The sequence below is a fragment of the Buteo buteo genome, chromosome 19 (genome assembly GCF_964188355.1).
Source record: "Buteo buteo chromosome 19, bButBut1.hap1.1, whole genome shotgun sequence".
NCBI classification, from domain to species: domain Eukaryota; kingdom Metazoa; phylum Chordata; class Aves; order Accipitriformes; family Accipitridae; genus Buteo; species Buteo buteo.
In genome coordinates, this window is record NC_134189.1 from 8,892,794 (window position 1) to 8,919,956 (window position 27,163).

At 41.4% G+C, this 27,163-nt stretch overlaps 1 protein-coding gene across 1 annotated transcript in view; it reads left to right on the forward strand.

Annotated features, from left to right (window-relative positions):
• TMEM178B (transmembrane protein 178B) overlaps positions 1-27,163 on the forward strand; it is a 219,222-nt gene that overhangs the window by 44,364 nt on the left and 147,695 nt on the right. Inside the window, exon 2 of the mRNA XM_075050996.1 lies at positions 16,716-16,829. Within this exon, the coding sequence (XP_074907097.1) occupies positions 16,716-16,829 (114 nt within the window). The remainder of the gene's footprint in view (positions 1-16,715; positions 16,830-27,163) is intronic.

Below are 27,163 nucleotides of genomic sequence, written 5' to 3' on the forward strand. Positions count from 1 at the left end.
TGAGAAGCTGCAGAGCTGTCTAGTGCTGAAATGCTTCAAGTGTTATGCTAGTGCCATGGGTCATGTGTAATCATTTGCATTAAACCCCTTACTGATTTTGTACTTTATGGCATAGAATTAGGGCTATGGAATGACCAAAACCTCAGACTTAGTTTATCCTAATCAGACAAAAGGCATCTGATTAAATCAGAGGAGCATATTGAGGCTCAAAGAAGGCTGCAGAGGCGATCTGCAGCTTGCATGGCCACTGTTTAAAACTCTGTTTTCTGCCCTGGTATAATATGAATAAAAAAATTACAGGCTTGTCCTCAAGGAAGTACTCTTGTGGGTAGGTGAGATGTATAGTTGAGCATAATGAGGCTGTGTGGGTAGGTGAGATGTATGGTTAGCATAATGAGACCATTCCACCTGGTTATGTCTTTTCTTGGACCTTGAATGCTAGTAATATATACAGCTATTTTATTTCACTGATTATTTTTTTTCTTAAAGTGCATGTCCCCACCTCGGTACAAAATCAGCTTATTAGGTGTGGTATTGGAGACATTTAGAAACACTTGAAATTTTAATGAAATGGTAAAGGAATTGGGTCTGGGACAGTTTTAATTTCAGTTTTGCACAGTGCCTGGCCTAATGGGGACATGGTCCAAGACTGAGGCTCCTAGGCATTGCCACAGCACTGCTAAAATACAGTAAATGTCACCAAGTCTGTAGGAAATCTAAATAGAGAATAAAGGTATTTTCTCTTGCTCCCTCCTTTTGATGACAACCTAAGTGTTCTTAAATATTACAGTCTATATGAGATGGAGTGCTGCATATTTTTCCTTGAAGTAATTTATTGTCATGCAATTTCATAGCCAAATCTTTCTTCCATAGCTGAAAGGCTGTGGAGGAATGGTTGAATACTGTTATTTCTTACTCCTTAAGATAACTTGACTATTTTCCTGTAGAAAGATACTTGCTGGAAGGTGGGAAATACTACCTAGAAATTTCTGTTTTCTACCTGCTGAGGGATTCTCCCCTTCTAGGCCACTTGCTCACTCGTTTTGGAAAGATAATTATTAAACCTCTGGGATTCTATATTGCTGAGATGTATTTTCTTTAATATAATCCATTAAGTGCTGACATCCAGACTCACACCTGTGCATGCTCCTGGCAGAGGCTTCTCTTTTGTGTGGATGAAGTAACATTCATGCAAGTTCAAACTGTTCACTTTCTGGTAACCCAGGATTGGAGTATTTTACCAAAACTGTGTTCCTGTACTGAGAATGGTTATCTCTGTATCCTGCAGCTGCTCTGGATATCTTCAGAAAAGCTGTTCAATCCTTAAGGTGTAAAATCCATCACACTTGCAAATGAGTCCTACAAAGATGTAGGATGATGATATCAATTTCAGAAATTGGGCTATTTTGTCTTTTATTCCTCTCCCCTTTTCTTTTAGAGCTCTGTGCTGCTAGCTCCTTTTTCTTGCCTGTTGCACGGTTGGGTAGCTACAAGTGTGAGTGCTGTAACCCATCCTGTTAACCATGCAAGCTTGGGTGCTCTTTTCTCTACGCATGATCATGCTAATCAGTTGCTGGAGGAGGCCACATAAGTGTTTGTTTCTTCAGCTGATTCCAGCAACAAACCCCAAATCTACTGTATGACAATTTGGGGCATTGACTGTTCTGCCAGCGAGTCTGGCACTTGTCTACCTTCACTGCATTTCTACTGCAGCATGAGACTACCTTTTTGCTTCTCCTTCCTAAGTCTCCTTGTCCTGGGAGTGCTTCCCTGAATCTCAGCCACGTACCTGCCACCTTAATCTCTTGTTCCCTTTGAGTTAGGCTAGACTTAGAAATATTTTTGCTGGAAGTGATTTGAATGTAGTTTGCTCACTGAGCTTGTACTGCAGTCTCTTCCTAGTGCTGCATTTGGTTGTTACCCTGGTGGGCAGAATCTCTGGGCAAGATTGGCTTGCAGCTACATCTCTTTACTATGATTTTCGTCACAATTGTTGTAATTAAACCTGATATTGCAGAACCCTAGGGGATAAGACTAAAGATAATGGCATATTTTCTTAAAGGTTTGGATGTTTTCCAAAGAATATGTTTTTCATTAAGCTGACATGTTCTCTTCATACCCTTCATCAGAGTGGCTGATGGTCTAGTGGAGGCATGTTAAGAATCATCCTGGATCTTCTTCACCTGATCCTGCAGTCAGTGAACTGAAGCCTCATGCTTTTGGAGTCTGAAAGGCTGAACACTGCCCCTGACAAAATAAGAGGAAAGAAAATTAGGGGGGTAGGATAGCATCTGCTCAGTCCTTCTCTTAAGCCATGTTGTAATTTAGTGTAGGAAAAATTCCATATTGTAATAAGATGTTGGTCCCTAACTTGGGACAAGCAGTGATTACTTGCTATCCATGTTTTTATTGCCTTAATTTATAATTGGGATGTTTGGAGGGGGGAAACAGAGATCTGCTGTCTCTTAAATAACTCAATTTATAGTTAATAGAATGATGGATTAAAGTCTGCTTTCAGACCTATTGCAGAGGGGATTGATTGTACTGTCCACAAGTTAGTGAACAAAGGTAGGAAACAGAAGGCTTAACTTTTTCGGGGGGGTGGGTGAATAATATGTAACAATGCTGGGTAGCAATATTGTCTTTATTAAATGTTTTGAGATATTATTAAGAAATATACTGTGCAAGGTATTGTTAGAGTAGTAATTAGAATAGAAAGTAAAGCATTAATAGAATGCAATGGTCTATAATAACACTTGGATTTAGAATTAATTGTACAGATAAAAATATGAGTTCAGAAGCACATAGGATGCTGAAACAGAGTTAATTTCTAGAATCAAACATTACAGTTTAAGACTTATCTTTACATATTGAACAAAATGAGCAACTAGATGGGGGGGGGGAAGGTACAAAACAGGAACAGCAAAAGTCTTCCAGGGCACAGATTCTGTTCACTGTATTTGTACAGCATTCTGCCTCAAGAGCACCTCTGTCCCACTGGGTGTTATCAGATGTTACTGAGACAGAGGCATTTATTACAGCTCAGACTAAGAGTAAAGACTAAAAGAAAATAAATCCTGAGCTGACAGTGTCTGAGTAAATGCCTGTTTCAATAGCTCCTCCCCTCCAAATGTGAAGCAATGATCGAAACTGGTGAAATTCCAGTGTGGAGTTGAAGGGCTATTCTGTACCTTGCAAGTGGTGCTAGGAAGTGCTTTCTTCTCTGGTCCCATGTATGGTGATGGGTATTCTGGGGTATGGTTGACCCTCCCCTGTCAGAATAAGGATCATAAAGCAGGTTCTTGAATTGTAAAGGGCTGAATAACACTTAGGTCTATAAGCCCCAGTGGGATTCTGCTGGCCTTTCAGGCATGGGTGTGGTGGGAAGAAATGGATAGTGACAAAAGTCTTCAGAGGTGCAACGATTACCTTTCAGATAATGCTTGTTGCTGCCCTCAATAGAGTTATATTAACTAATGGTGCTCTGTGCTTTTTGAATCATGTCTTTCAAGCTATGAATCCTTTTTGACAGGCAGCAGACATATTTAGTCCAGCTTGCCTTGGCCAGAACATCTTACACTGCAGCGAGTGGGAGATTTTCATACTGTGACCCTCTAATTTGATTTGACGTTTCAGACAGGAAGATGCAAGAAGTGGTAGATTACTTTTACCAAATGACAAGAGGATGTTATAGGCAAGGGAATATCATGCCACAGCACTCTCCCAAAGCAAAGGAACATCTACCTTTCCCTGCAAAAGAACCCCAAACCCAAAAGCAGCAGCAAAAGCCCAGTCTGCTCCGCAATTTGCACTGATCCAGCAGTACATGTGTCTACTGGATGAGAAATTCTCATCACACAGTAGTCTTTCTACATTTAAATATGCACCAGCTCTGGGTCTAAGCTAGGGCCACGTGGTTTTACAACCACCTGTAACTTTCTTTGGTATGTAAAAAAAATAACAGATGCTATTAGAGATACTTAGATTTTCTTTACTCTGTTTTGCTGCCCTCTTACATAAGCTGGGCTGGCTTCTGACATTTTTTATTTCTGCATTAAATGGCACATCTTACACATGTCTTAAAAGAAATGTGATGTACCTTGGCTAACGTGCTTGGAGACTAGATGCCTTTGGGATTTGACTAGAGCAACTTAATTCCCAGTTGAAGACCATGCTGGGAACAGGTCTTCTCACTCCTAACTTTCCTGTAGCTGGCAGATATTGGCATACCCTGGTGCTCCCAGTTTTGTATTGGGAATAAGCAAAGGAAAGGTTGGGGTTGGAGATAAGTTGATGCCTTCTCAGTTTCTGGCCCCCTCTACCCCTATACAAGGGCATTTATCCTTTCAATATTTTCAGCCACTCTGAAACATGTGTTGCTCATTTGGTGCAGAGTGTCTGCAGCAATGTTGAGATTCTAGTCCTAAGTTGTTGACCTAAGTACATTTGAGTGCAGCTAGAACTTGATGCTAGCACCAAAAATGAATTATTGTAGCATTTGTGAAGAGGCACTTAACATCTAAGCTTTCTGGACACAAGGGCATACGATAGTATTGTAAAACTCATCACTGGATAAGTAAGGGCAGAGTCCAGTCAATTGGAAAAATATTTTATCACATCTACCAACCTTTCCTATTTCAAATATGTCTTCAAGAATCACTTACTTCTGTAAGGGAGAAACCACTTATTTCAGACAGCTGCAGAGAGATTAACAATATATGTGGTTCATAGGTTTTAGAATGACCAAATTGTGCTTCTGCTCATCTGATTTCACAGCACGGCTGTCTGATCTTCTTACCACCATCTTTATCTTCTCCCCTTCCTTCTAGTTGTACCTTTCAGTTTGACTATTCAAGGACTACTTTTTAAATATCTACACAACATTTAATTTCTTAAGGCCTTTATTTGATTTAAGCCCTTATGTACAGTAATCAGTCCAGTTACAATAGTCCCGCAAGTGGCCTTGCAAGGAAAGAGCAGTCAGCTGCGAAATCTCTTGTCTTTCTGAATGCCATACTCCTTTACAAAGGAAGATGGAGCATCCTTGTAATTTAATGATAGCAACTCACCAGTTAATGAATAATTTGAACAAGGACAATCCAGGCAATGACTTTACAGGGAAAGAGCATGGTCCAACATGAAACTACTCCTTACTTTGGAGAGCCGTTATACATACTATCTTTATAGTTTAGTGGTCTCTACTTGCCAGTAAATAGTCCCAAGGTTTATTTCAAGGTAGTTTTTAGTAGCTTTTGTCCATCAGGCTGCGTGATCTGAGTAGTTATTCAGTTGGTAGAGTTTATGAGGCAAAAGACATTATGAACTTGCAGGGGAAACTCTGCTCACTTAGGGATGATCTTGTTTATTATCTTTACACTGCACATACATGTAGCTGCAAGGTACCTTTGGGAAATACATTTTTGTGTATGAAGCGATGTCTTGAAAATGCCTTTCTTCCAACCATACTACCCTAACAGTTATTTGAAATAACTAGAATAGGGACAGCATTAAAAAAAAGGCTAGTGAATCTTAGGGAATCCAGAAGATAAGGATGTACTTATTAAGAAAGAAATCTTTCCACCAAAGACAAAATATGTCCACAGTCTTCTGTTTGCGTAATTTAAAAGTCTCAATAGAGTCCCTGATGGATGGAGACAGTCTGTTGTATCAGCAAAGGAGGTTACAAGCTCAGTGCACGGTAGATTGAGAACAGTTTATGGGCATAGCAGGGCACACCCTTTCTGGTCTATCCATGCTGTAGTCTTCTCATGGGGGAAAACCCCCAGCCTTGCTGAAAAGCTGATGCTGGATTCCTTCCTCACTTATTTCTTTGATAGGCTAGTTGCCTGCTGGTAGTTATTTTGGAGCTGCAATCCTTTCAAATCCTGTGGTTTCTCATAGTTACCTTTTGTTTAAAATGTGCAAAACAAGATCCATGCTGATGGTGGTATACTTGCCAAAATTTAAGGCAAGCCAATTCACCTCTTATACGTAACCATGTGAGTTAGAAAACCACATCTTAACTTCAGTGTATAAGCAAAATGCTTTTTGACTATGTGCTGATCTTAAGATAGGGTAAAAATACAGTTATTCTTCTAAAAATTGGTCTCCCTAGCTTGATTCCTGTGAATCCCTAATAGAAGAGTCCTGTCAAGAACTTTGTCATTTTCTCTCCTTTTTCTTACCAGAATTTATGTTCAAGTGAAAGTTGTGAAACCATCCCCCTCCCCCACAAACTCAGCTGAGGGACAAAACCTACATGAAAATAGTGTTATATAGATATGTTGCAGAGCCCACAAGTCCTTTCATTTAAATGATGTTCTTAAGAGACTGCTGTAGGTGCTGGATGAGGCTGAGACTGTAAGTGGGACCTTCTGGGAGATTAGTCTGTTAGGTCTTGGTTTAAGTTCTCTAATGTGGGATGCAAAGCATCTGAATGATTCTTTGTCATGTTGTGATTTCTTCTGTTTAAACATGAGTTTGAAGTGCTACAAGAACTTGAAGTGCTACAAGAAAGCTAAGTGCTTTCTCCAGCTCAGCAATTTGTGGAGGTAGCTGTAAACTAACAGTATGGAGACACAGAGAAGGGCTTATGTTCCTCTCACTTTAAGAACTGAAGAGGAGTAAATGTGTATAGAAAGGCACGTATACGTTGTAAAGCAGCATGTACAATAGCTTTCCAAGGTACAGAGACAGGTGATCTTCACTGCACGTGATTGCAGATCCTCAGCAGAATTAGTGGTGTCAGTGGGCCCATCCTTACTTTCTTCTTGGCAATCTGGGACCCTGTTTCCCAGACATCTCTTTGAAAGAGATGGTTCAATAAATACCAAGCTTCATGGGAGTATCTTATGATGAGAATTAGAAGAGGTACATTGAAATAAAAAGAAAGCTGTCAATGGCATAGCCTTTGCTATGCTTTTTCTTTGGCTTGACAGCATTGCTGAGATAATGCTTTGTTCCATGAGCTATTGGGTCATCTGTGAGTTTTTACTGGTAATTGCTGTCTCAGTGACTTTTTATTGATCATTTAATTTCTGCCTCCAAACAAGTAGGAGCAAATATTTTTCAGCCCTTTTAACCTCCTTAACTTTTCATTTGTGCTGTGCTTTCCTCTCCCCTGTGGCCAGCCCAATGCAAAAAGGTGGACAAAAAGATTAATAGAAGCAAGGAGATGCCTTCCTCCTTTCAAGTGCCCTGTGGCTTGGAGACTGTTATTAATAGCTGAAGTAAAAAAAAGTGTTTCATAACCATCCTCTTGCTTACATGTAACCAGCTTCCTTGCCAGCCCCCTTTCCTTGGTCCCTGGAGAGAAAGTGTGAGCTCATCACTTTCTGATGCAAATTCAGCTTTTGGTCTCATACTTGGATTCTTTTCTTATCATGGGTGGAATATTTATCTTCTGCCAGCTGGTTGTTTTAAGCAAGCTGCTATTTGCTGGGATATCCAGAGAGCATGTGGGGAACAGGCCTGGCAAAAGCTGTTCAGGCACTTTCTTTTGCCTCTACTCTGAAAATGTTGCTGTCTGCTCAGTGTATGCATGCACGTCTGCACCTCGATCTTTACTTCCACAGTGGTTGAAAAAGAAATTTAGATATTTTGATGTGGAAACAGAAGTCGAAATGAAATGTAGGTGTTTCAGTCTGAAATATTTGGAAGTCCCTATGTGGAAGCTGGTCACCGTATAGCCCACACATCACAAAGCTGTTGTGTGCTTCTGCAGACCCATAAGCTTCATGGATTGCCTCCATTTCACATGCACTTTGTATCTGAATTTTTTCTATATCTCTAGGGATCTAATGGATCACTACTGAAAGTGAGCTGGCAGGTTTTCAACCCAGATGACCTGCGAAGAATAGGAATGGCATATTGTCATCTATGATCCCATTTCTTTATGGATAATACAGTATAGTACAGTATATTGGATTCTTTCGACCATCCCCCCTGCTATGTTTTCACTGGGTTTTTACAAGACCTCTTTACCAGCTGAGCATTGTCTGACAAGTTTTACTAAGCTAGAGGCTCTGAGAGAACCTTTATTTGGAAATCAAGTGAGATGAACTGTAAAAGAAAAATGGGAGGAAAAAAGAGCAGGAAGGTTCTGCTTGTCACTCTGAAAAAACCTTTGCTCACTTCCCTAATGAAAAACTTTAAGCCGTACATTCTGTTAATGTATTTGCTGGGTATGTGCCATTTCAGGGATGAAGTAATATTTATCTTACGAATGTCTCATCCTTTCGGTGGCTGCCAACTTGGTGAATACAAGCAAGCTTTTCCTTCAGGTAAAACAGAGGATACTGTTATCTTCTGAGTATGTTTTGCTGAAGTTCTGTGTTCGTTACATTTTCTGGTGGTCAGTAAAGACATCTACATGTAAAAAGAAAGTTTAGGTGATATCGTAGATTTCTGGCTATTGAAATATCCGTTTGCCACTGGAAGCCTAGCAGGCTTGCTGCATTTTACCCAACAGGGAAGATATAGGTGCCTATTGTGCTTGTAAGTACATTTATAGTAAGTACGGTTAGCAAATCGTTATTTATTTTCATGCAGAAAATTGGCTCTGAAGCAAAGAGCTTGCAAGGGAGCAGAACTACTTGTGAAACTTGATCTAACATGGCTGATGGTTTCAGTTGGAAAAAAACCACTATGAAATTAAGAAGAATGTCAGTGTTTTAGAATTCTCAAAATACATTTTTCTGACTTTCAATGGAAATACATTTTAAATTATTCTTTAAAGGTGTCAAGATAAGTTAGATGACTACAGTTTTGTGGCTGTACAAAATTGTTCAGCTGATCTGAAATTCTGGTTTGTTTGTTTTATTTCTGGTTGTGTCAGTGAACCCTCCCCTGTACCCCCACAATTTTTCAAGTTGGAGTTTGAACCCGAAACACAGACTATTTGCCCACCTGTATTTGTGAGTGTGACTGGTGTGACCATATCAGTGATGAGTACAGTTCTACAGAATTTGACTGCAGACCTGTGCTTCTTGTTGTGGTACTGTTCATGCTGTGGTGGCTGCTCCATAGGCTTTTCTGGTCTTGGAGATCAACCATCTAGGTAGGTAAGGCATCCTTCCAGGCAGCTTTCCTAGAGCTATGGTCACTCAGAGCTGAATTTCCTTTGGCAGTCCTTACTAGGATGATCTTAACTGCAGAAACACAGCATGCAACATAGGTTAGATCTACATTTGTAAATAGCATGGTACAATGGAGGTAGATTTGTAAGAAACAATTAGTGCTTAGGACCTAACATCCCCTTTGTGTTTTTGGGGAGGGGATGCTACTTCAGACTAGCTCTGCTTTTGTACTATTAGTTGAATTCCCATTAGCTCATCTTCCAATTTAGCTTTATTTGTGAAGAATTAGTTGGCCTGGTCTTACAGCACATCACGTTATGAACCAAAGCATGGTCACTAGAGATGATCAGGACATCATTTTCAGAAGTGCACTCCTGATACATGCTAAATGTTACCATAGACAGACACATTCATTGTCTCTCCCAGTATGTGATCCTTTGGTCTGTCTGTGGATGGGGAAGGGGACTGTTTCACATCCCTTTCTCTGACTTTTACACAAACATGTAAATGGTGAGTAGAAGCTGATACTGCACCTCTACCCACTTATAGAGGTAGCAGCTAGGAGCTAGAAACAGTCTTAAACCCAAAAGACACAAACCCCAACCTGTCAACTGAAGGGAGGCATCTGCCCAATTTCCTTGCAGCACACAGCAAGCAACAACCAGTACCAGAAGTTGATTTGCTTTACCTAGGGCAAGTAGCAACAAGTCCTACTGGCAGAAACAAACTGAACCTCAATTCAGGATGATGACAGAGCCAGCCAGGAACGAATGTGATCTCCTGTTCTAAAAATTTGGCCCATGCTGTGGCTGAAAATCTATCTGGAGCTCCATTAATTAGAACATTAGCTTCTATTTATGTGTATACGATAATGAATATTCATCAGATGTGTTGATTAAGGTGATGACATTTGCATATTCTTCCTAGATTTTTAGACCTTTACCCTTAGGTATTCTTGTATTCACGATATTCATGTGGCACCAAGGGAAATTCTGATTAGGTATTAAGGGAAAAAAATTCATAATGAAGGTGGTCAGGTGTTGGAACAGGTGCTCAGAGATGTTGTGCACCTCTGTTCTTGGAGGTATTTAAAACTTGACTGGACAAGGCTCTGAGCAATGTAAACTGTCTTTGAATTTGATTTTAACTTTGAAGTTGTTCGTCTTTTGGGCGGGGAATTGGGCTGCTTGACATCTAGAGGACTCTTCTAACAAACAATTCTACAATTAATGTAGAAGAATAATGTTCCTACATTTTTGGCATTAATATACTTATAGATGGGCACAAATATGTAACCAGTAATTTCATGGTTAGTATTACTCCAGAGTTAATGAAATAATCCTGTTAAGTGTGTTGGAATACTTTCTAATGAAGTCTCTGCCTTCATTAAGATGATAGTTACTCATCACAAGTTCATTACTAGTCAGCATATCTGATTGGAATTCTGTCATAGCAGCTGGTCAAGGTAGAGCCTAATTTTTCCTCCTACCTTCCTCCAGGGTTTAGTTTGACCAGTCAATGCATGCTGAAACTGCAACAACCACCTTGTCTATATTAAGGTACCTCCCAGATGAGTTCTGATGATTCATGTGAAATAATTTAAGAGACTGAGGGCAGCACATACAGCTGAGGGCAATAATTCTTAAGTTTGCCATTCTTGAATGGCCAGGGTTGGTTTGGAGGCTGCTAGCACAATTTAACAATGAACTTTTCCAAGGGAAACAGGACTTTTAAGAGATTAACAGATACATATGCCACATGCAATTGCTTTGTGTAACCTGATCCTAGTCCTAGCTATGATTATAGCCCCTGGAAACCTTACTGAAGAAAAAACTGTAAACTTTCTCCGCTCTACAGATTTCCTGGAGATAATGTGAAAGGATTAGAGGCTAAATGAACAATCTACATCTTCTGTCTGCTTGGTGTGGATATAGTCACCCAATAAGGGAACAGTAACCAAACCATGGGATTAAGGCAATCTCATACAGAAGGCAGTTTCTCATAATGAATAGCAAATATATGTAGTGAGTGCAGTTTGCAAGCCAGAGGCTAAGATTCCTTTTACTAGGAAATGTTTGTGTAGTAATTCTGAAACAGATTTGTAAAAATTAGAGCTAGCAGAAAGGGTGAATTTTGTGGAATAAATTGCTTGCTACAAACATCATCCAGAGGTATCTACAACGCAGAAGGAAAAGCTGCCTGGAGGTAGTGAAGGCTCGGAACATCCATGTCAGTCTTTTCAGGGAAGCTCATCATATCAAAAGCCTTGGCAGGAAATGTAATAAAACAAATACTAGTGTACAGCTGGATCCTTCTTAGAAATCAACATACATTCTACAAAAGAAGAATGGCTACCACCTGGTTTCAGATCCCTGCATGTTACAGAAAGCAAGGTGACTGCGATGTCAGTGCTAGCTTGTTGTAAAGTCTGGAATGGCTGTCCCATAGTCCATCCAGAGCAAGTGAGCGTACCCGTGAGCCCTCCAGCTACCAGAGGGAACTTGCTCACAGGCATTGGGTTAATCTGTACCTGAACCTTAAGGATGGTTCCACAATCTGCAGCCCTGAAAGGTGGGGGGGAAAAGTGTGAAATCCTGTAGTCCTCACTGACATGAGGGGAGTATAGTCAGATAACCTGTGCAAGTAAGTCTTCTGTGTGTCATCTTGGGCTGGATCTGAAGTGATGTTACTGACACTTACCTAACTGCTCTCACAGATTACCAGTTTCATGAAAGACCATCTGAAGAACTACTTTGTGTTGCCAGCTTTCATATGAGTTGGTCTGTGTTATGCAGCAGACTAAGCTATATGATCACAGTGACAGTGTAAATTCCTGAAACTTGACAACCACCTTTGCAAAAGTCAAGCTGACCTCACAGGGCAAATGCCTCTGGGCACTTCTGAGATCTGAACTGTAGGACTGATGTGACCCATACCCTGATGGCATTTTGAATTTTCATTCTATTTCTTAAATTAACAATGGGTAAAGACTGTTTCTTGGAGCATTTTGAAAGTGTTGAAATATTACATTTAAGGGGGGGGTGGGGGTGGTGATGAAGGAAAACACTGGCCCAAAAGTTCTGAAAAAGTTTTCTGTTTACCCATCAGACAAATACAGTATGGATACCAGCAGTATGACCTTCCTTTCAATTTCCTGTTCAGCTTAGAGTGGGAGAATGGTTTACTTGCCCCCTGCGTTACCAAACAGTTTGGGGCCTCTACTGGGGCAGTCTTTACAGCCCTAGTAATGTAGCAGGAGCTGAATTTCACCAGCAGCTGAGCTAACATCAGGATATTGGGATAGTTTTGAAAACTGAATAGAAAAGAATTGCACAATGTTTTCTGGTGATATTTCTGCTATAGCACAGTTTAAGAATTTTCCTTGTAATGGAGAGAAGAGGAAATACTATATAATAATAAGGTGATAGCACAGAGCAATGTTCAACAAATATGGGAGGGGAACTGAGCAGGGAAGTGGATCAGTAAGAAGAGTGGCATGTTTGATGCCATGAATACTTAGCTGCTCTGGATGAAGCTCTCTAATTTCCTTATCTCAGTTTTACTTGGCATCTGAACTTTGCTGGAACAGGGGGTTGCCAACCACAGAGTTACAGCTGCTGAATCCCCTCTGAGCATCTGTGCCTGTGTGAGGATGGTATGGCAGAGTTTTGCTCTGCATGGGTCTAGTTGCATCTTCCTGCTGATCCCTTTTCTAGTACTCTATTTGAAGATGTCAGCCACTTTTCTTTAGGATTTTCAGCAAACACTTCCCTTTGATCAGAGGAACATGGAATATACTGCATCTGCCAGCAGAGCAGCTTTGTGGTTGTTTCATGTTTCTTGTGGCCAGCTATAATACTTGCTATGGCAGCTGCATAGGTGAAAAAACCCACTCGCTGGTTTGCTCCATAAATACTGTTCCTAGTTATTTGAACAAAGTGCAAAGCTCAGCCATAGTTGTATTTGGTCTTTCTAAGTCAGTGCTGAAGGCTGGAGATGGTCTGTAAATTGCAGTTACCCTACTGAGGGTAGGGAAGGGAAAGTGTGTGGGGTTTTTTTATACTCTTGCTTCCTCTTGCATCCCAAAGACTGAGTGAACATAGCTATTCATTCATGTGAAGGTAAGGATTTCCTAGGGTTTTTCTGAGACGACTTTCCAGGAGAGCAGTAGTTCTGATCCTTGCTGCGGTCCCTGCCTCTGCTTTCCCAGAGGCCTCCAGGAACTGGATGTTTGGGGGTCTTGAACATAGTTTTCTTCTGTGTGGGACAAGTAGGGAAACATGATGAAGTATAAAATTGTTACTGCTGCAAACTCATCCTTTTCCTAATTTTTATTGGCAAGTCCAGGCAAATGAAAGTCTTTTTCTAAGTTTCAAAAGCTAATTCTTACCTCTAGCTAGATATATGCTGATGCAGTTGCATTAACTCAGCAAGGTCACTCTTCTGCACCTGTAAGAGCAGGTTTAGATAAATGGCTCATGTTTAAATGCCAAGCAATTGCAAACCTTGTCAGTTTGGGCCATGAAAAGCTTGAGGTTCCCAGTGAGAGCCTACCTGCCTCTCCTATCAGCAGTGGCCATGGGAACAAAGATGGCTGCATGCTCTCTCCAGTGGTTGCTGCTGTTCCGGAGTCTGAAGTAATTGAAGTGCTGGAAGCTGATAGAAGACAGCTCTGAAAAACTCTGAACTACACTATCCTGAGAGTATTAAACTTGATGTTCACAGGAGAGTTTAATAGCCTAAAGCCAAAAGGCCCCATTAGCTCATGCGCACTGACCTCTGGTATATCATAGACCATTACAGTTCACCTGTTTATCCCCTTATTAAGCCCAGTAACTTGGATTAGACTGAAGCATCTTGAGCCCTGTAACAAAAAATTAATTAGGCTTACCCATTCTAGCAGTGGACCTATGCTTAGTGTTGCAGAGAAGGGTGAAAATCCAGGAGCAGCATCCTTGTCTGTCTGACCTGGGGGTCTGTTTCCCTGTGTAACACAAGTAGCAGGGACAATTCCCAGGTACAAGTGAATTCTCTGTACTCTGCTCAGCCCTGGTGAGTGAGTGCAGTGGTCAGCCCTGATATTTTACAGACATGTAGGGACAAAGGAGAATGTATCTCACAATGTACACTGAAGAACACTTTACCTTCTGGTCCCTACAAACTCTTGGCTGGAATCATGATGTTTATTGGCTAATAGCATGTCATTCAGAGGTGGGAACAGTGTTGAAATATATTGTGTGGCTGGAAAGGAGTTCATCATGGAATTTACCTTTCAAATCTGCCTGTACTCCAGCTACCATTGAACCATTGCCACTGCAGTTGTACTCTTAGTTCTAGACAGTCTTTAAACATGTACTTAAGTCTCATTAAAGCCATAAGGATGTAAGCATAAGACCAAAATTATACATATGGCGAAGTGATGACCTGAATTCAGACCATAATCTTTCTTTCTGCTTTAGGCTTTGGTCATATAAGATAGTGAACAGCTCACTGCATTACTACTAACAGTATCTGCAGTAAGAATAAAAAGTTTGATGGACCTTGCTAGAAATTAGCCTCTTTGGTGTAAGAGGAGGTGCTTTCTGCTGATTATAGCAGAAATTATAGCAAATGGAACAGGATTTTTTTCTTCCTTCCTTCTGTACGCTTTTATTTTGCATCTTGGCTCTGTGTCCTTGTCTGCTATTCTATATAAATCTCTTCTCTGGGCAGGTATCTGATAACTAAAGATTATTTTCTGACAAATAAGCATTTTTCATTTTCTTGCCAATGCTTCTGATCCATGAAAGCTTCTGATCCCCCCACAAAAGGAGACAGGAAAACCTATAAGAAGGCAAGATTGCGATTTGGGGCTTTTTTAAAAGCTCTTTACACACTAGATGTCTTTTTTTTTTTTTTTTTTAAATACTGTTCTTGGTTTGAAACTTTAATTCTGGGCGTACATTTGGTGCCCAGATGGTGCAGACTCACACAGAAGCCCATCACGCTGTCAGGGCAGGCGGATACATATGTAAATATTTTGCCTTTTCCCCCTATAATATTTGGCTTTGTCTAATCTAATTGCTGTCAGAGGCAGAATGTGAAGAATGCTTAAGAGGAGCAAACAATGAGGACCTCAAATGTTTGTATTGCACTGACTTTGGAAGGCTGAGATGTAACTAATAATTTTGTTTCATGGGTTTTCTTACTCATGCTGTGAATTCATGGTGTATGATCTAAGTTCATGCCAATATTTTACAACCTGAGGTAGAAACTGGTATTTCTAGTGGCATAAAAGCATATTTAACCCCTTGGAGCTGTCGATATAAGGATAATGGCTCTGCCTTTTCAGTTCAGGCTGACAGTAAGTGTTCTCTACCTCTGCCTCTTGGTATAGCACTCTTTCTTATTTATGTAATTCATTGCTTCATTTAATTTATTCTATTGAGTGCCTGTCTTAATGTATTTTTAATACATAAAAGCATTTCCAGCATAGCTGCTTCTCTGACCAGTGGTAGCTAGTAGTAAACAGTGTGTCCAACCACATTAAGGATGCCTATTTAGTTATTAAAGGCCTGATCCAAAATACCATAATATTAATGGAAAAAAGAATTTCTTGAGCTTTGAATCTGACTGCTTAGTGAGAAGGTCTAATAAAGCCAGTGTTAGTTGAGGATGCTGGCAAAAGGGATGTAGGAAAACTTACTGGTTTTCATCAATGCAAGAATGGTTGCGCTATCACAAGTTTCTGATCAGGTGTGAAACTTGGCTAGGCTATAATCCATGGAAAGCATCAGGCTATGCCAGACCCAGTCCTCTAAGGACACTAACTATGCAGAGAGATGCCAGGAGATCAGGGCCTGGAGGTGTGATTATTGTAGAGGAAGGAAAGTGGCTGTAAAAGGAGAATGCACTAATGTGACCAGAAGACAAACAGAAGCAGCTTGTGGTGCTTTTTTCCATGGAATGTAGATGAAGTCCTGACTACAGGGGAAAAAAATTGCCCATTTCAGCCATTTGTGTTGCCATCTGAGGCTCATTATTCAGGGATGCCAATAAATTCTGTTTCTTAGCCTGCTATGAAAGTGTCTCGGTACTTTCAAGAGACATACCATAGCCTGTCACGTATCCTTCTGATTGTCTTGCTGCTTGGCTGTGGGTTGGAAGGGGATCAGGAAAGTTGTTCGCTATTTATATATATATTATTTTTCCCGTTCTGTTCTTTATTACTGAAGGAAAGATCAAAGCTGTTTGCTTTGTCTCCTGGAGTATGGGCACTGAGACACATTACTGCACAATAAACTAAGATGTGAATTTACAGTTTCTGCACAGTAAATGCTGGTATACCTACTGCTAGCTCATAGTTCAGAGAGAAGAAATGAAAGAAGGGGTGACTTGCCACATATATATTGGATAGAGAAAGCAGACAGCTGCTGCAGGGCCTTTGGTGTATCCTAATTTTGGATTTGACCTTACCCTACAGGTAACTTGTGCCTGTCATGGGCTAGAGATAGCATTGGTTGTCACAGTGGACTGATGGTAGGGATTGCTTTGGTCCTAGCCTTTGTTTTTGGTTGTCAAGCCCATTAGGTCTACAGCTGGGAGGACATGTTGCATTCATTTAACAGCACTTTCTCTTCTGCATTTTGTCCTTCCCAGGAGCAATTGAGCGGTGCACGTACATCAAGTACCACTACTCCTCAGCGACCATTCCCAAGAACCTCACCTACAACATCACCAAGACAATCCGCCAGGATGAGTGGCATGCCTTGCGTAAGTGTTGCTGGCTTTCTTCTCTATTTTCCTCACGTGTGGTCTAAGGCAGGTACTCACTGGTAAATGACAACAGGGGCTTTGACTGGCAACCCACTCAGAGTCCTCCTCTCACATACAGTTTGTAGCAGACTGATGGATTTGTTCTTAGGACCTATATCTCTGTTTCTGCTGCTGACTAGAAATTCTGCTGAGGCATGAGAAAGTGGCAGTGGGGAAGAGGCATTCATATGCAGAGTTTAATATAGAGTTAAAGATAAAAATGAATAACAAAATCAATGCCCTATTTTTTAATACAGTAGAATGCTCTGTATGTGAGCATATTCTCATGCAGTTCATGCTGCTGCTGAGTTTCCTGCTTCCAGGAGAATTCATTGCTGGCTTTTATTGTAGAGTACGTCCTGTTGCCAGCAGCTCCTGGGTGAGTGTGGCATCATTCTCCTTTGAAGATCTAGAAAGAGAAATGCTGCACCCTTTAAGGCACAGGGAAGGAGTTTAGCCCTCAGTGATAATTGTAGCCAGTGGTCACCAACTTGTAACATTTGCTGAAGCAACAAGATCTGACAGGGATGGAATTGCCTTGGGATGTATTGGCTGGCCTTAAAGCTTTTCTCTTTCTCATCTTGGAGATGGAAAAGGGTTTTCACTGATAAAATGGAAGAGGTAGGATTTCACAAGGAAGGATGCCGCTGCAACTTGCTTTTGTTACTACATAGTCATGGGGATTAATGAATGTCCCGAGCTTCAATGTTTCAGTGGAAGCAGTTAACCGTGTCTTGAAGATGGCAGGGGTTGAGGGATGCTGATTCTGCTTGAAAACCTAGAAATGTGGTAGTGAGCAGCTACTGTCTGGACTGTCTCAGTCTGAGAAATGTGCAAGATGTCTGGTGTTTCCAGGGCTTTCAGTCTCTGTTTCACTTCTGCCTTATGTGGCTCTTGTTTTGGGAGGGTCTTTTTAAGCTCTGGGGAGGAGATGATATAATGATATAGTCGATTTCCTGTATTGGTCAAGTTGGGCCTGGCTTGAGACTCATTGGTGCTTGTAGGCCCACCTGGTCAAATATGCTAAAGCATTAAGGAAGTTCTAGAGGGTCTTGCTAAACTCCTGACTTTTTTGAAATGTATCTGTGTGGATAAATACAAATTTTTGTTGTGACATGATGCAGAAAAGGAATATCGAATTCATGCCTCTCGAGGTTGTAAGAGGCTGGTCTTGCAAAATACTGTGCTGTGCTCATTTGTCCCTGAAATCAGAACATCAGGTGGTTTGGTTCTCTTTAGGTTTTCTACTACCACCTGTCATCTCTGCTGGTGTCAGTTTTATGTAAACATTGCTCATCTGTGGGCAAAAAGAAACACACTCCTCACCCAAGACATCTTCTATTAGGGTTTGTAGGACAGTAGGAAGGGTCTTTGGTTTATGCTTTTGTTTGTGTATGTGTGCTTTTGCCACTATTGTGAGCAACAATGACATCTGCAACCATCCGCTGGGCATCTCACTATTTAATGTAGGAATTATTGTCTTAAAGAAGTTCATCTTTATCTCAGCAATGGCTGAAAGAAAGGGTTATTCTGTAGGTGTGTTTGTATTCCGCCCCCCCCCCCCCCCCCCCCCCACCGCACAGTTAAATACCATTACTAATATATCTGCCCATGTAAGACACTTGGTGTGTGCATCCCTTGGTGGGATCAGCAAGTTCCTGAGCCTGGTGTGCTGGCAGCTGACAGGAGCCTTCGGTAGGGCATTTGTCAGTCTCCAGAGTGGCAGTCTAGACATACTGTGCTTGCACATTTACATATCTGATTTGGTCCGAGGCACTTTCAGGGTGAGGCTGCTTGTTCCCTCCCTGGGGAGGGTACTCTGAGTGTGTGGGTGGGCATGCATATTTCTGACCCAGATTTTCTTGCTGGTTCATGAGTCAGATAAGTGTAGGTAGATGTAGATAGAATTGAAGATTGAATCTCCCTATCTAAAGACAGAGAGGAAGAAGAATACTTTGCTAAAGTGCTCTCTTCTCCAGAGCAGTTAGGTGCAATGGCGAGTGCTTGATACATGGGGTTAGCCATTGGAGGATCTGGAGGTGACTGCACTTAAGAATGAACTGAACCTATATGACTATTTCCTGTGTAAGAACAGCAACCTTGCTGTTTTTCTCCAAAACATCTCTTCTTTTAAAAGAAAAAGGCAATACCAATCTTTTCAAATTGTGTTTTGGCTGAGGGGGATGTTTTCCCTTTGCAGTGGAGTTGACATAAAGTGGGGTAAAGTCTCTTCAGAAAGTCCCTGTAATTTTAGTCCCTGCCGTAGCAGCTGATCTGGTTCTATACCTCCAGACTAGCTTCACCCAGAGCACAGCTACTTCAGCTCATCATTGCTCATCCTGAGGTTAGAATAGTGTTTCTGAGTCAGCCTGGCTGTTATTTTCCTCTGAACAATTTCCTATTCAGAATTGCCCTTTTGCTGAGTGTTGTGACAAACAGCAAGAGGAGCAGGTCCCAGGCCTGTTGTTCTTCCTGCTCTTGCCATGGGTAATTTCTTGGAATGGTGTCCTGGTTTCAGCCGGGATGGAGTTAACTGTCTTCCTAGTAGCTGGTACAGTGCTATGTTTTGAGTTCAGTATGTGAAGAATGTTGATAACACTGATGTTTTCAGTTGTTGCTCAGTAGTGTTTAGACTATGGTTGGGGATTTTTCAGCTTCTCATGCCCAGCCAGGGCACCTGACCCAAACTGGCCAACGGTGTATTCCATACCATGTGACGTCCCATCTAGTTTAGGAACTGGGAAGGGGGGGGGCAGGTTTTTTTTGGCTGCTCGGGGACTGGCTGGGTGTCGGTCGGCAGGTGGTGAGCAATTGCCCTGTGCATCATTTGTACATTTCAATCCTTTTATTACTTACTGTTGTCATTTTATTAGTGTTATCATTATCATTATTAGTTTCTTCTTTTCTGTTCTATTAAACCGTTTTTATCTCAACCCAGGAGTTTTACTACTTTTCCTGATTTTCTCCCCCATCCCACTGGATGGGGGGGGAGTGAGTGAGCGGCTGCGTGGTGCTTAGTTGCTGGCTGGGGTTAAACCATGACAAATGGAAATGGTAAAAAAGTATTTCCTGATGAAACACTGGGGCAAAATGGCATCCTGGAGAATTTCAGAGGAACTTAAAGAAAAATGCCTATTCCACACTGAAGCCAGTGCTGTCCTTTGCCATATTTGTATTTCTGTAGTGGTTATTTTCCTTCCCTGGTGCATGGGTAGTAAACTGTGGTGCCTGGGAAGGAAATCTGTTGCTTTGCCTGTTTACTGGGTGGGGGATCAGAGGAGAAAGAGTTCCAGCCGTGCCCAGCAGACTGCTTGTTTTTCAAACTGGTGGGCAGGACTGATGCTCCACCAGTTTCTCTTGAATTGCAGGAGTGGGTGAGGGGCAATTAATTTGAGGCTGAGAACCCCATGGCACCAGTCAGCACAGAAAGCAGATATTCTTCTACCTGTGCTGCCAGCTGTGCTAGAAGAACCCAGGGGAGCAGCTGGACCTAGAGGAATGTTTGGAGCTGACTTCATAATTTTTTTTAATTTTATATTTTTTTCATTCTACTTGATGTTTTAATGACGGAACCTTTGCTCCAAACTGATTGCCTATGGCAGGATGAGCTGGGGAAAGGAGACTTCACTTCCCTGCAATCTCTTCCTCTCAGCTATCTCTGGTAAAACAGGGATGGAGGGAAGGATGATTGCGGTATTGCCAGCTCTCACCTGTCAGGAGATAAATGTTCATCTAGTTAGACAAAACAAGTATCTAGATGAACTAGGAGGGGAAGGAAGAAGGGAAGGAAAGCTGCGTCCCAACAACTTTGAGGATGAGTAACTGTCCCTTTATGAAAGGTGCCAGTGTGATGATATGATTAAGTCACTATTAGGCATTTACCCTGTCACATTTTGGCCCCAGCCTTGTGCACAGAAATTTTATATATACTTTTGGAGCCAGTCTAGCTAGCATGATAATGTTTTATTTTTGCCTCTAGCTTCTTTTGTTTAGACCTTATGCTTCCTTGCTCATTTTTTACCTTTGAACATACTTGCATTTGCCATGGGACTTTTTTGTGTATCCATTCCTTGAATGTTTTCAACAAGAACAACTGTGTAGATACTACAGGATTGTGGGTTAGTCTGCTGTGGGCTCAGCAGGCTAACTGCTGCCTGGAGCCTCACAGGGCTGATGCTTGTGGGTCACTCTTCAGTCTTCCTCACTGTGGTCTTGGCAAGGGAAGGGTAAAAGGGGACTTTTCCAGAGTCGCCTTCTCTCCAAGGCAGGTGAAGAAAGTATTGTGGCTTTAAAGTGCTGCAAACAAGCAAGTTGCAATGTGTGTTCTTGAAAAAGAAATCTCACTCTTCTCTTAGAGAACAAGTCAAACCACTGTCTCTTTCTGTTCTCCTGCCTTGGTAGCTGAAATGGGATAAATGCTGCATGGTGCTCAGAGCCTTTGTATGGCAGAGGTCCCCATGGCTTGTGCTGTATCACATGAAAGTCTCAACACCAGAAGAGAGATGAAAAATTCTTCCTTCTCTCCAAAAGCTTTTATTTTGCTGACTCACAGAGCCTATCATGCAAAGTAGATAGCTGGGTCTTTAAGTCTGTTATTTTTCCTTCCTCCCTATATATCACAAACTTGAATTTGTACTTTGCATTGAACGTGGCCACAGAAGAAGGAATTTGTCTGTTCTTCTCCAGCTTGCCATTGCCACCTAGGCCTGTCTTCCACAGCAGCTGTGTTTTGTGTCCAGGAACATGGAGAGTGCTGCATCTGGGTGGAAAGTGGCTGAAATTGCTATGGAAACTGATCTCTTCCTGCACAGCTTAGAAATTGTATCACCAGACTGCTTTAGAGAGAACCAGTTCACAAACAGGTAGCTGATGCTTCCTGAGAAATGGTTAGAATTTCCTGGGTTTTTCTGGGAAACATTCCTTGTTTGCTACTGTGGGTTCTCCTTTGCCTGCTTTCTACCCCTTCTCCACTTCTACTGTGAGACCACAGGATATGGGCTCTGAATTTAGAGCATTGGCATGGGGAGCTGCATTGTCAGGAGAAGAGGAAGCATAATGCCTTTTGTTAATTGGAATGATAAGGTTTGTCTGTGCTGTTGAAAACTGCAATAATCCCGTGTTTGTGGTGGTCTGAAAGCCATTTGCATAAAAAATGAATTGTAAAGTCAAAAGTAATAGCCTGCCACATTCTGAGAGGAGGCAAGTATTGGAGGAAATGAAGGATTTCTACAGGATGTAGAGAGTGGTAATATTTTAATTCATATAACATCTATGCTGAAAGCTGAATGGATTTTATCAGCCTTAATGGTCTGAACTTTACAGGAGATTAAGGATTCCTCATTTAGGCCTACAAAGCACTCAAATGCCTCCTTATAACCAGTAAAACTACTGGGGAGGGGCTGGAAAAATCTCCTTTTGTGGAGGTCAGTTATGGTATTGATAGCAGTGGCAACAATTAGCACTCTGGAAAAGACTGTAATGTCTATACTTTTAATTTCCACAGGCTTCACAAGCCTTCTCATTCCATGGAACAAGATGTTGAGGTTTGCACAGAAGCTCAGTTGATAGCTTGACAATGCATTAGTAACACCAGTAGGCTCATGGGCTTGACCCTCTCCGCTTTTATAAGCAACAATAAATATTTCATTGTTGTATCTGTATTGAGTGCTGACCCGAGAGAATTTTTGCTTTTGTTTTTTTCCTGGGTACTACTGAAAGCAGTGTTTGAAATAAATAGGCAGCAGCATCCCACTTTTCTTGCTCCTTTCTTCCACTCTCTCCCATACTCCCTTGGGTCTCCTTCCATTCCTATCTTCCTCTACAAGGAAAAGTTGTTTCATTTTTAATGAGCTACCTTGACCCCCAGATGGAGGTACACCCTGAAGTATGACACTGTCCTGCTGGTCAGTGCCATTTGGCTGACAATATGATGTCATTCCTTAATGCATTGATTATTAAAGCAGACAGGGCAGCCATCCTGGAGGTTAGTCAGGCAGCAGGTGCTCACATGCCTGGAGGTCTAGTGTTGCTGGATCTCCACCATATTCGTTGTTCCCATAGCTGATGACCAGGTGGTAGTGACAGACCTTCTCATTTCCCTCCCTCTCTCTGCTGTAGGGTTTTCTTCATATCCTGCTATTTCAAGCTAAGATATAAAAATGGGTTTTTGGCATCAAAGTCTAAGACCTATTTTGAAATCTGTAAGGGATTTTATTGCCTTCTGCTAGGCTTCATCTTAGGATCTGCTAATATGGCTGTGACCTTAATACCTACACTAGTGAATAGCTTTCTCAACTGCATACTACTTTTTATTTCCAATACTACCTTTGCTCCTAAGAGACAGAAAAGTGGGGAAGGAGTAAGGGAGGGGGTCAGTAGGCCTCCCTGTCCTGAGTTGACAGGAGTGTCCAAGCAGAAAACATGGCTAAGGTTTGAGAAGGGAGGAAATGAGGAAAGGGGTGAAACTTTGTGCTGGTGAGTTGGGAGAGGTGAGACAAGGGATTACTGAACATTGAGACTGGGATGAGGGCTGGAGTGGTGGGCTGGAACAATTTGGAAGGGGATGTGCAAAAAATGGCCAAGCTCTGTGTTGTTTGTGTGTGGAGGGGGCTGGGGAATGAACAGGGAAGGATCCCCTCCAAAGCCTTGTTCAAAGTGCACAAGTCAGGAGTCCTACTGTACATCTGCTGCTAACATACCTGTGAAACACTGGCAGAGGGGAGGTCTCATCCTGCTTCCTCAGCTGGTAGGTTCTTCCGCCAGCTCAAGTAACAGGGGGCTCAGAGATGAATCAGAAGAGTCTTAATGTGCTGATGAACTACTTGCCACTCTTCTGAATCAGTAAGGAACCCCACACTAGAATTCCTGCTTTTGCAGTTTGTGGTTTGTTTTAAAGTTAAGAAATTAAGATGAATATTTTTAAGGTTGCAAACAGAAGCATGTAAAGTTAGGAGATGACACAGTTCAGGCTGCATACTTGGCCTTAATTTATCTCCTCTGAGCGCACTCATTATCAAGTCTTTAATTACTGTAATCACATACTGTGTTTTCCACAGGACCCCTGCCTTCTTCCATACATTTGGGATATTCTGTTTCCATTCAATGATGTTTTCAAAGTTTGATTTTTTTATTGCTTAATGTATGGTTGCTGGCCTCTATTGCAGAATACCCAACTCCTGCTCCAAAGACAGAGTTAACTACTTTAAGCTTTGCCACACTTCTAATTATTGTATTGAAGTATGGTGTGTAAATATAAAGATATTAATATCTAATAACCTTTTGAGGTGGGCTATATTTTCCATTTTAGGTCTGGCAGTCAAAGTTAGCTGGTTTAGGTTTTTTTGGGTGTCCAGTTGGAGATGACTTGGGTTTTACAGTAGTTAACATTAAAAAGCTTTTTGTATGTTCAGAGCACAGTTCACATTGACTTTCAGAGCAACTCTAAGTGCTCCACACCCTGTAAATCAGACTTCAAATGGTCACCCAACTCACACTGGGTCAGAGTAAATGAGGAAAATATGGCTAGAGGCTACCTCTAAAGAGATTTCTTAGACTAATTGACATATCACCAAGGACTTTGGGGGTAAATGTAGAGGAAAGTGCTTGTGTGAGAGGGAGGAAGAGCTGTATGTCAGCTGACTGATCTCAGCTCCAACTGCTCTTTGCTAGAGGGGTTGCATGTGTTCTCACCTTTTACACGGACCCTTTCAAAGGGTCACATTCTTGTATTTCCTAACACTGGCATGCTTGACTTGGCGGCCTTTATAATATTTTGATATTTTTCTGTTTGCTTTTGGTTTTTTGTTATATTTGTAATTGCAGGCACTTGGATTCACCTTGGCTTAGGCGATGGTTTATGTTGTCTCCCGCTATTATATTGGAAAAAAGAAGACATGTTTTTATCTTGATCATTGAAAAGAGTCTTAGGGTATTTACAGAGGTGTTCTGAGTGCAGGAAAATTGAGAGCAAACCCCCTCAAGCCTTACTGGTGATTTTTTACAAAGGAGTATTGGAGACATTTTGCCTGTTGCAGTGTGGAGATGTTGACAGGTAAAACATACCATCTCTAATCATTTCCAGTCATTCAGCCAGTCAAAATATAGCTTTATTAATATGCATACAGAGCTCTCTGTTTCCCTTCTTTCCTTCTTGAGAGACACAGTGGGGGAGAGATGGGCGTTTTTCTATGTCTCTTGGCTAATCAAGAATGATGCCTTGTGCATTCTTAGGGCGAGAACACAGGAAAGAACAAACAGGATGATCTAATGGGTCTCTTCCATCTGACTTCTATAATTTTTGATTTATATACCAATTTAATGCCTGGTTTATGATGATTTATATCCCAGTTTATTTATACCCCGGTCTGATGCCCCACCCCACACTGTTAGCAAGATGAAAGCCATCCAGTTAAATATTTCAAGGTGATTATATGCCACATGCCACACACAGAGTTAGTAATGAGAAGTAAGTGCTTCCTTGCTTCAGTGCAAGAAGAAAGACTTAAGTGGAACATTTTGGAAAGGAGATTATTGTGATTTGTTCAGAGAGCTGCGCACCATCCACAGGGAAACATCACTGCAGCCAGCATGAGAGAGATGCCAACAAACTTTGCATCAAACGACCTGGCTTTGACCCTGACAGAAGCTGCAGGCTGAAACATGTAGATGGTTTTTACATGTTGATAGCTACTAGGCAGTGGTTGCCATTTTAATTACTGTTTTGCAGTGATGCATTTTGTACATTGAATTACAGAATAAACCTGATCCTCATGTACCACCAGGATATCCTCCTATTTGCTACTTTGCAAAGGTCTAAAATGTGTGCATATTAATGTGCGAAAACTATAATGCAGCTTTACATCCTCAGATTCTTAAATTAACTGGACCATGACTATTTCGGCCATGTTGTCAGAGCTGAATGTAGTTCTGGCCCAGGAAGACTGGATGAAGCTGGAGGATTTGTTCTAGGGCCCATCCCAAGACTCCTTAATTGGCTGGGTGAATCACAGTTTAGCTGTTCAATTATTCCCTGCCCACCTCCAGGAACTGATTGCACAGTTGGTGAGGGAATAGGAAATCAGGAATATAAATCAACTGCAGGTATCTCCTGTGGGACTTCAGAGTTCAGTCTCGCAAATCTCATCTGGCTGCTCTGGATGCAGGTTATATTTAATGGAGCTTGAGCCTGCGTGTCCCCCTGCATCACTGGAATTATGACAGCTAATTTGAATCTATTTACTGCTAGTGTGTCCAATGATCAATATCTCTTTCATAAATACAAACTCTCTCTCATCTCTGCCTCCATCAGCTTTGTCTTTTCTGGCTTGCCCTTTGCATCCCTATTTCTTTGGGTCCCCCCCCCCCCGCCCCGAACTTGATTCTCACCTAGATACTCTGAAAGAAGGAAATCAATGGAAGAATATCAGTTACTGACCTAAGAGGGGCTTCTTTACCATACACAACTAAGGCTGTAAATAATTTAGTAGGGTCCCTGTCTTTTCTTTCCTCCCATAAGATTGGGTTTATTAAAATTTTATGGGAGGGGACATGGAGGTGGCTGAATTACTGGTTTTATCTGATACAATCTTTAGCAATGCATTAGCTTGGTACTAGCTGCTTCTCACTCATCATCATAGGCACGTATTAAATCAGTCTTCCTTGTAGAATCCATTCTGCAGCATGTTATAATCACGTATTTGAACATGATGTAATGCCATTCCTTATAACTCACTCTCGTGCCTGATTGTGTTGCCGTGGGAAGAAAAGTGTTAAACTGCCCAGGCAAAGCTTAATTTTTTTTTCTTCCCCTCATATCGGGAGGAAGTCAGTAGTGGCATGAATCCATACACACAAAGATCCTAATCAGAAGGGAGCAATAAGCTGGGGACTAAAAGTTTGGTTCTGCTTATATTTATACCAGAATAATAATTCTACTGAAACAAGAATAGATATTCTGAGATAAAAATAATGTGAAAGCAGCATCTGGGTACAAAATATTCAGGAAAAGTGCTTCTTCAGATTTTAAACTTTTTGATATTTGAGTGAAAATGAACAGATTCCACAATTACACTTTTGTTAATACTGCTGCTGCTAGTGTGTAGTGCACCTTCCATCCTAGCATTTTGAAACACTTGGGCAATGGTTTTCACTCAGTATCCTTCTGACTTAAGCAGGATGCTGAAGAAGGAATACAACCCAAGTACACCCATTTTACATGCAGAAAAAGAGTTACAGAGAAGTTAATTGACCTGCTAAATGTCATGCAGAGAGTGAGTGGGAGAGCCAGAAACAGA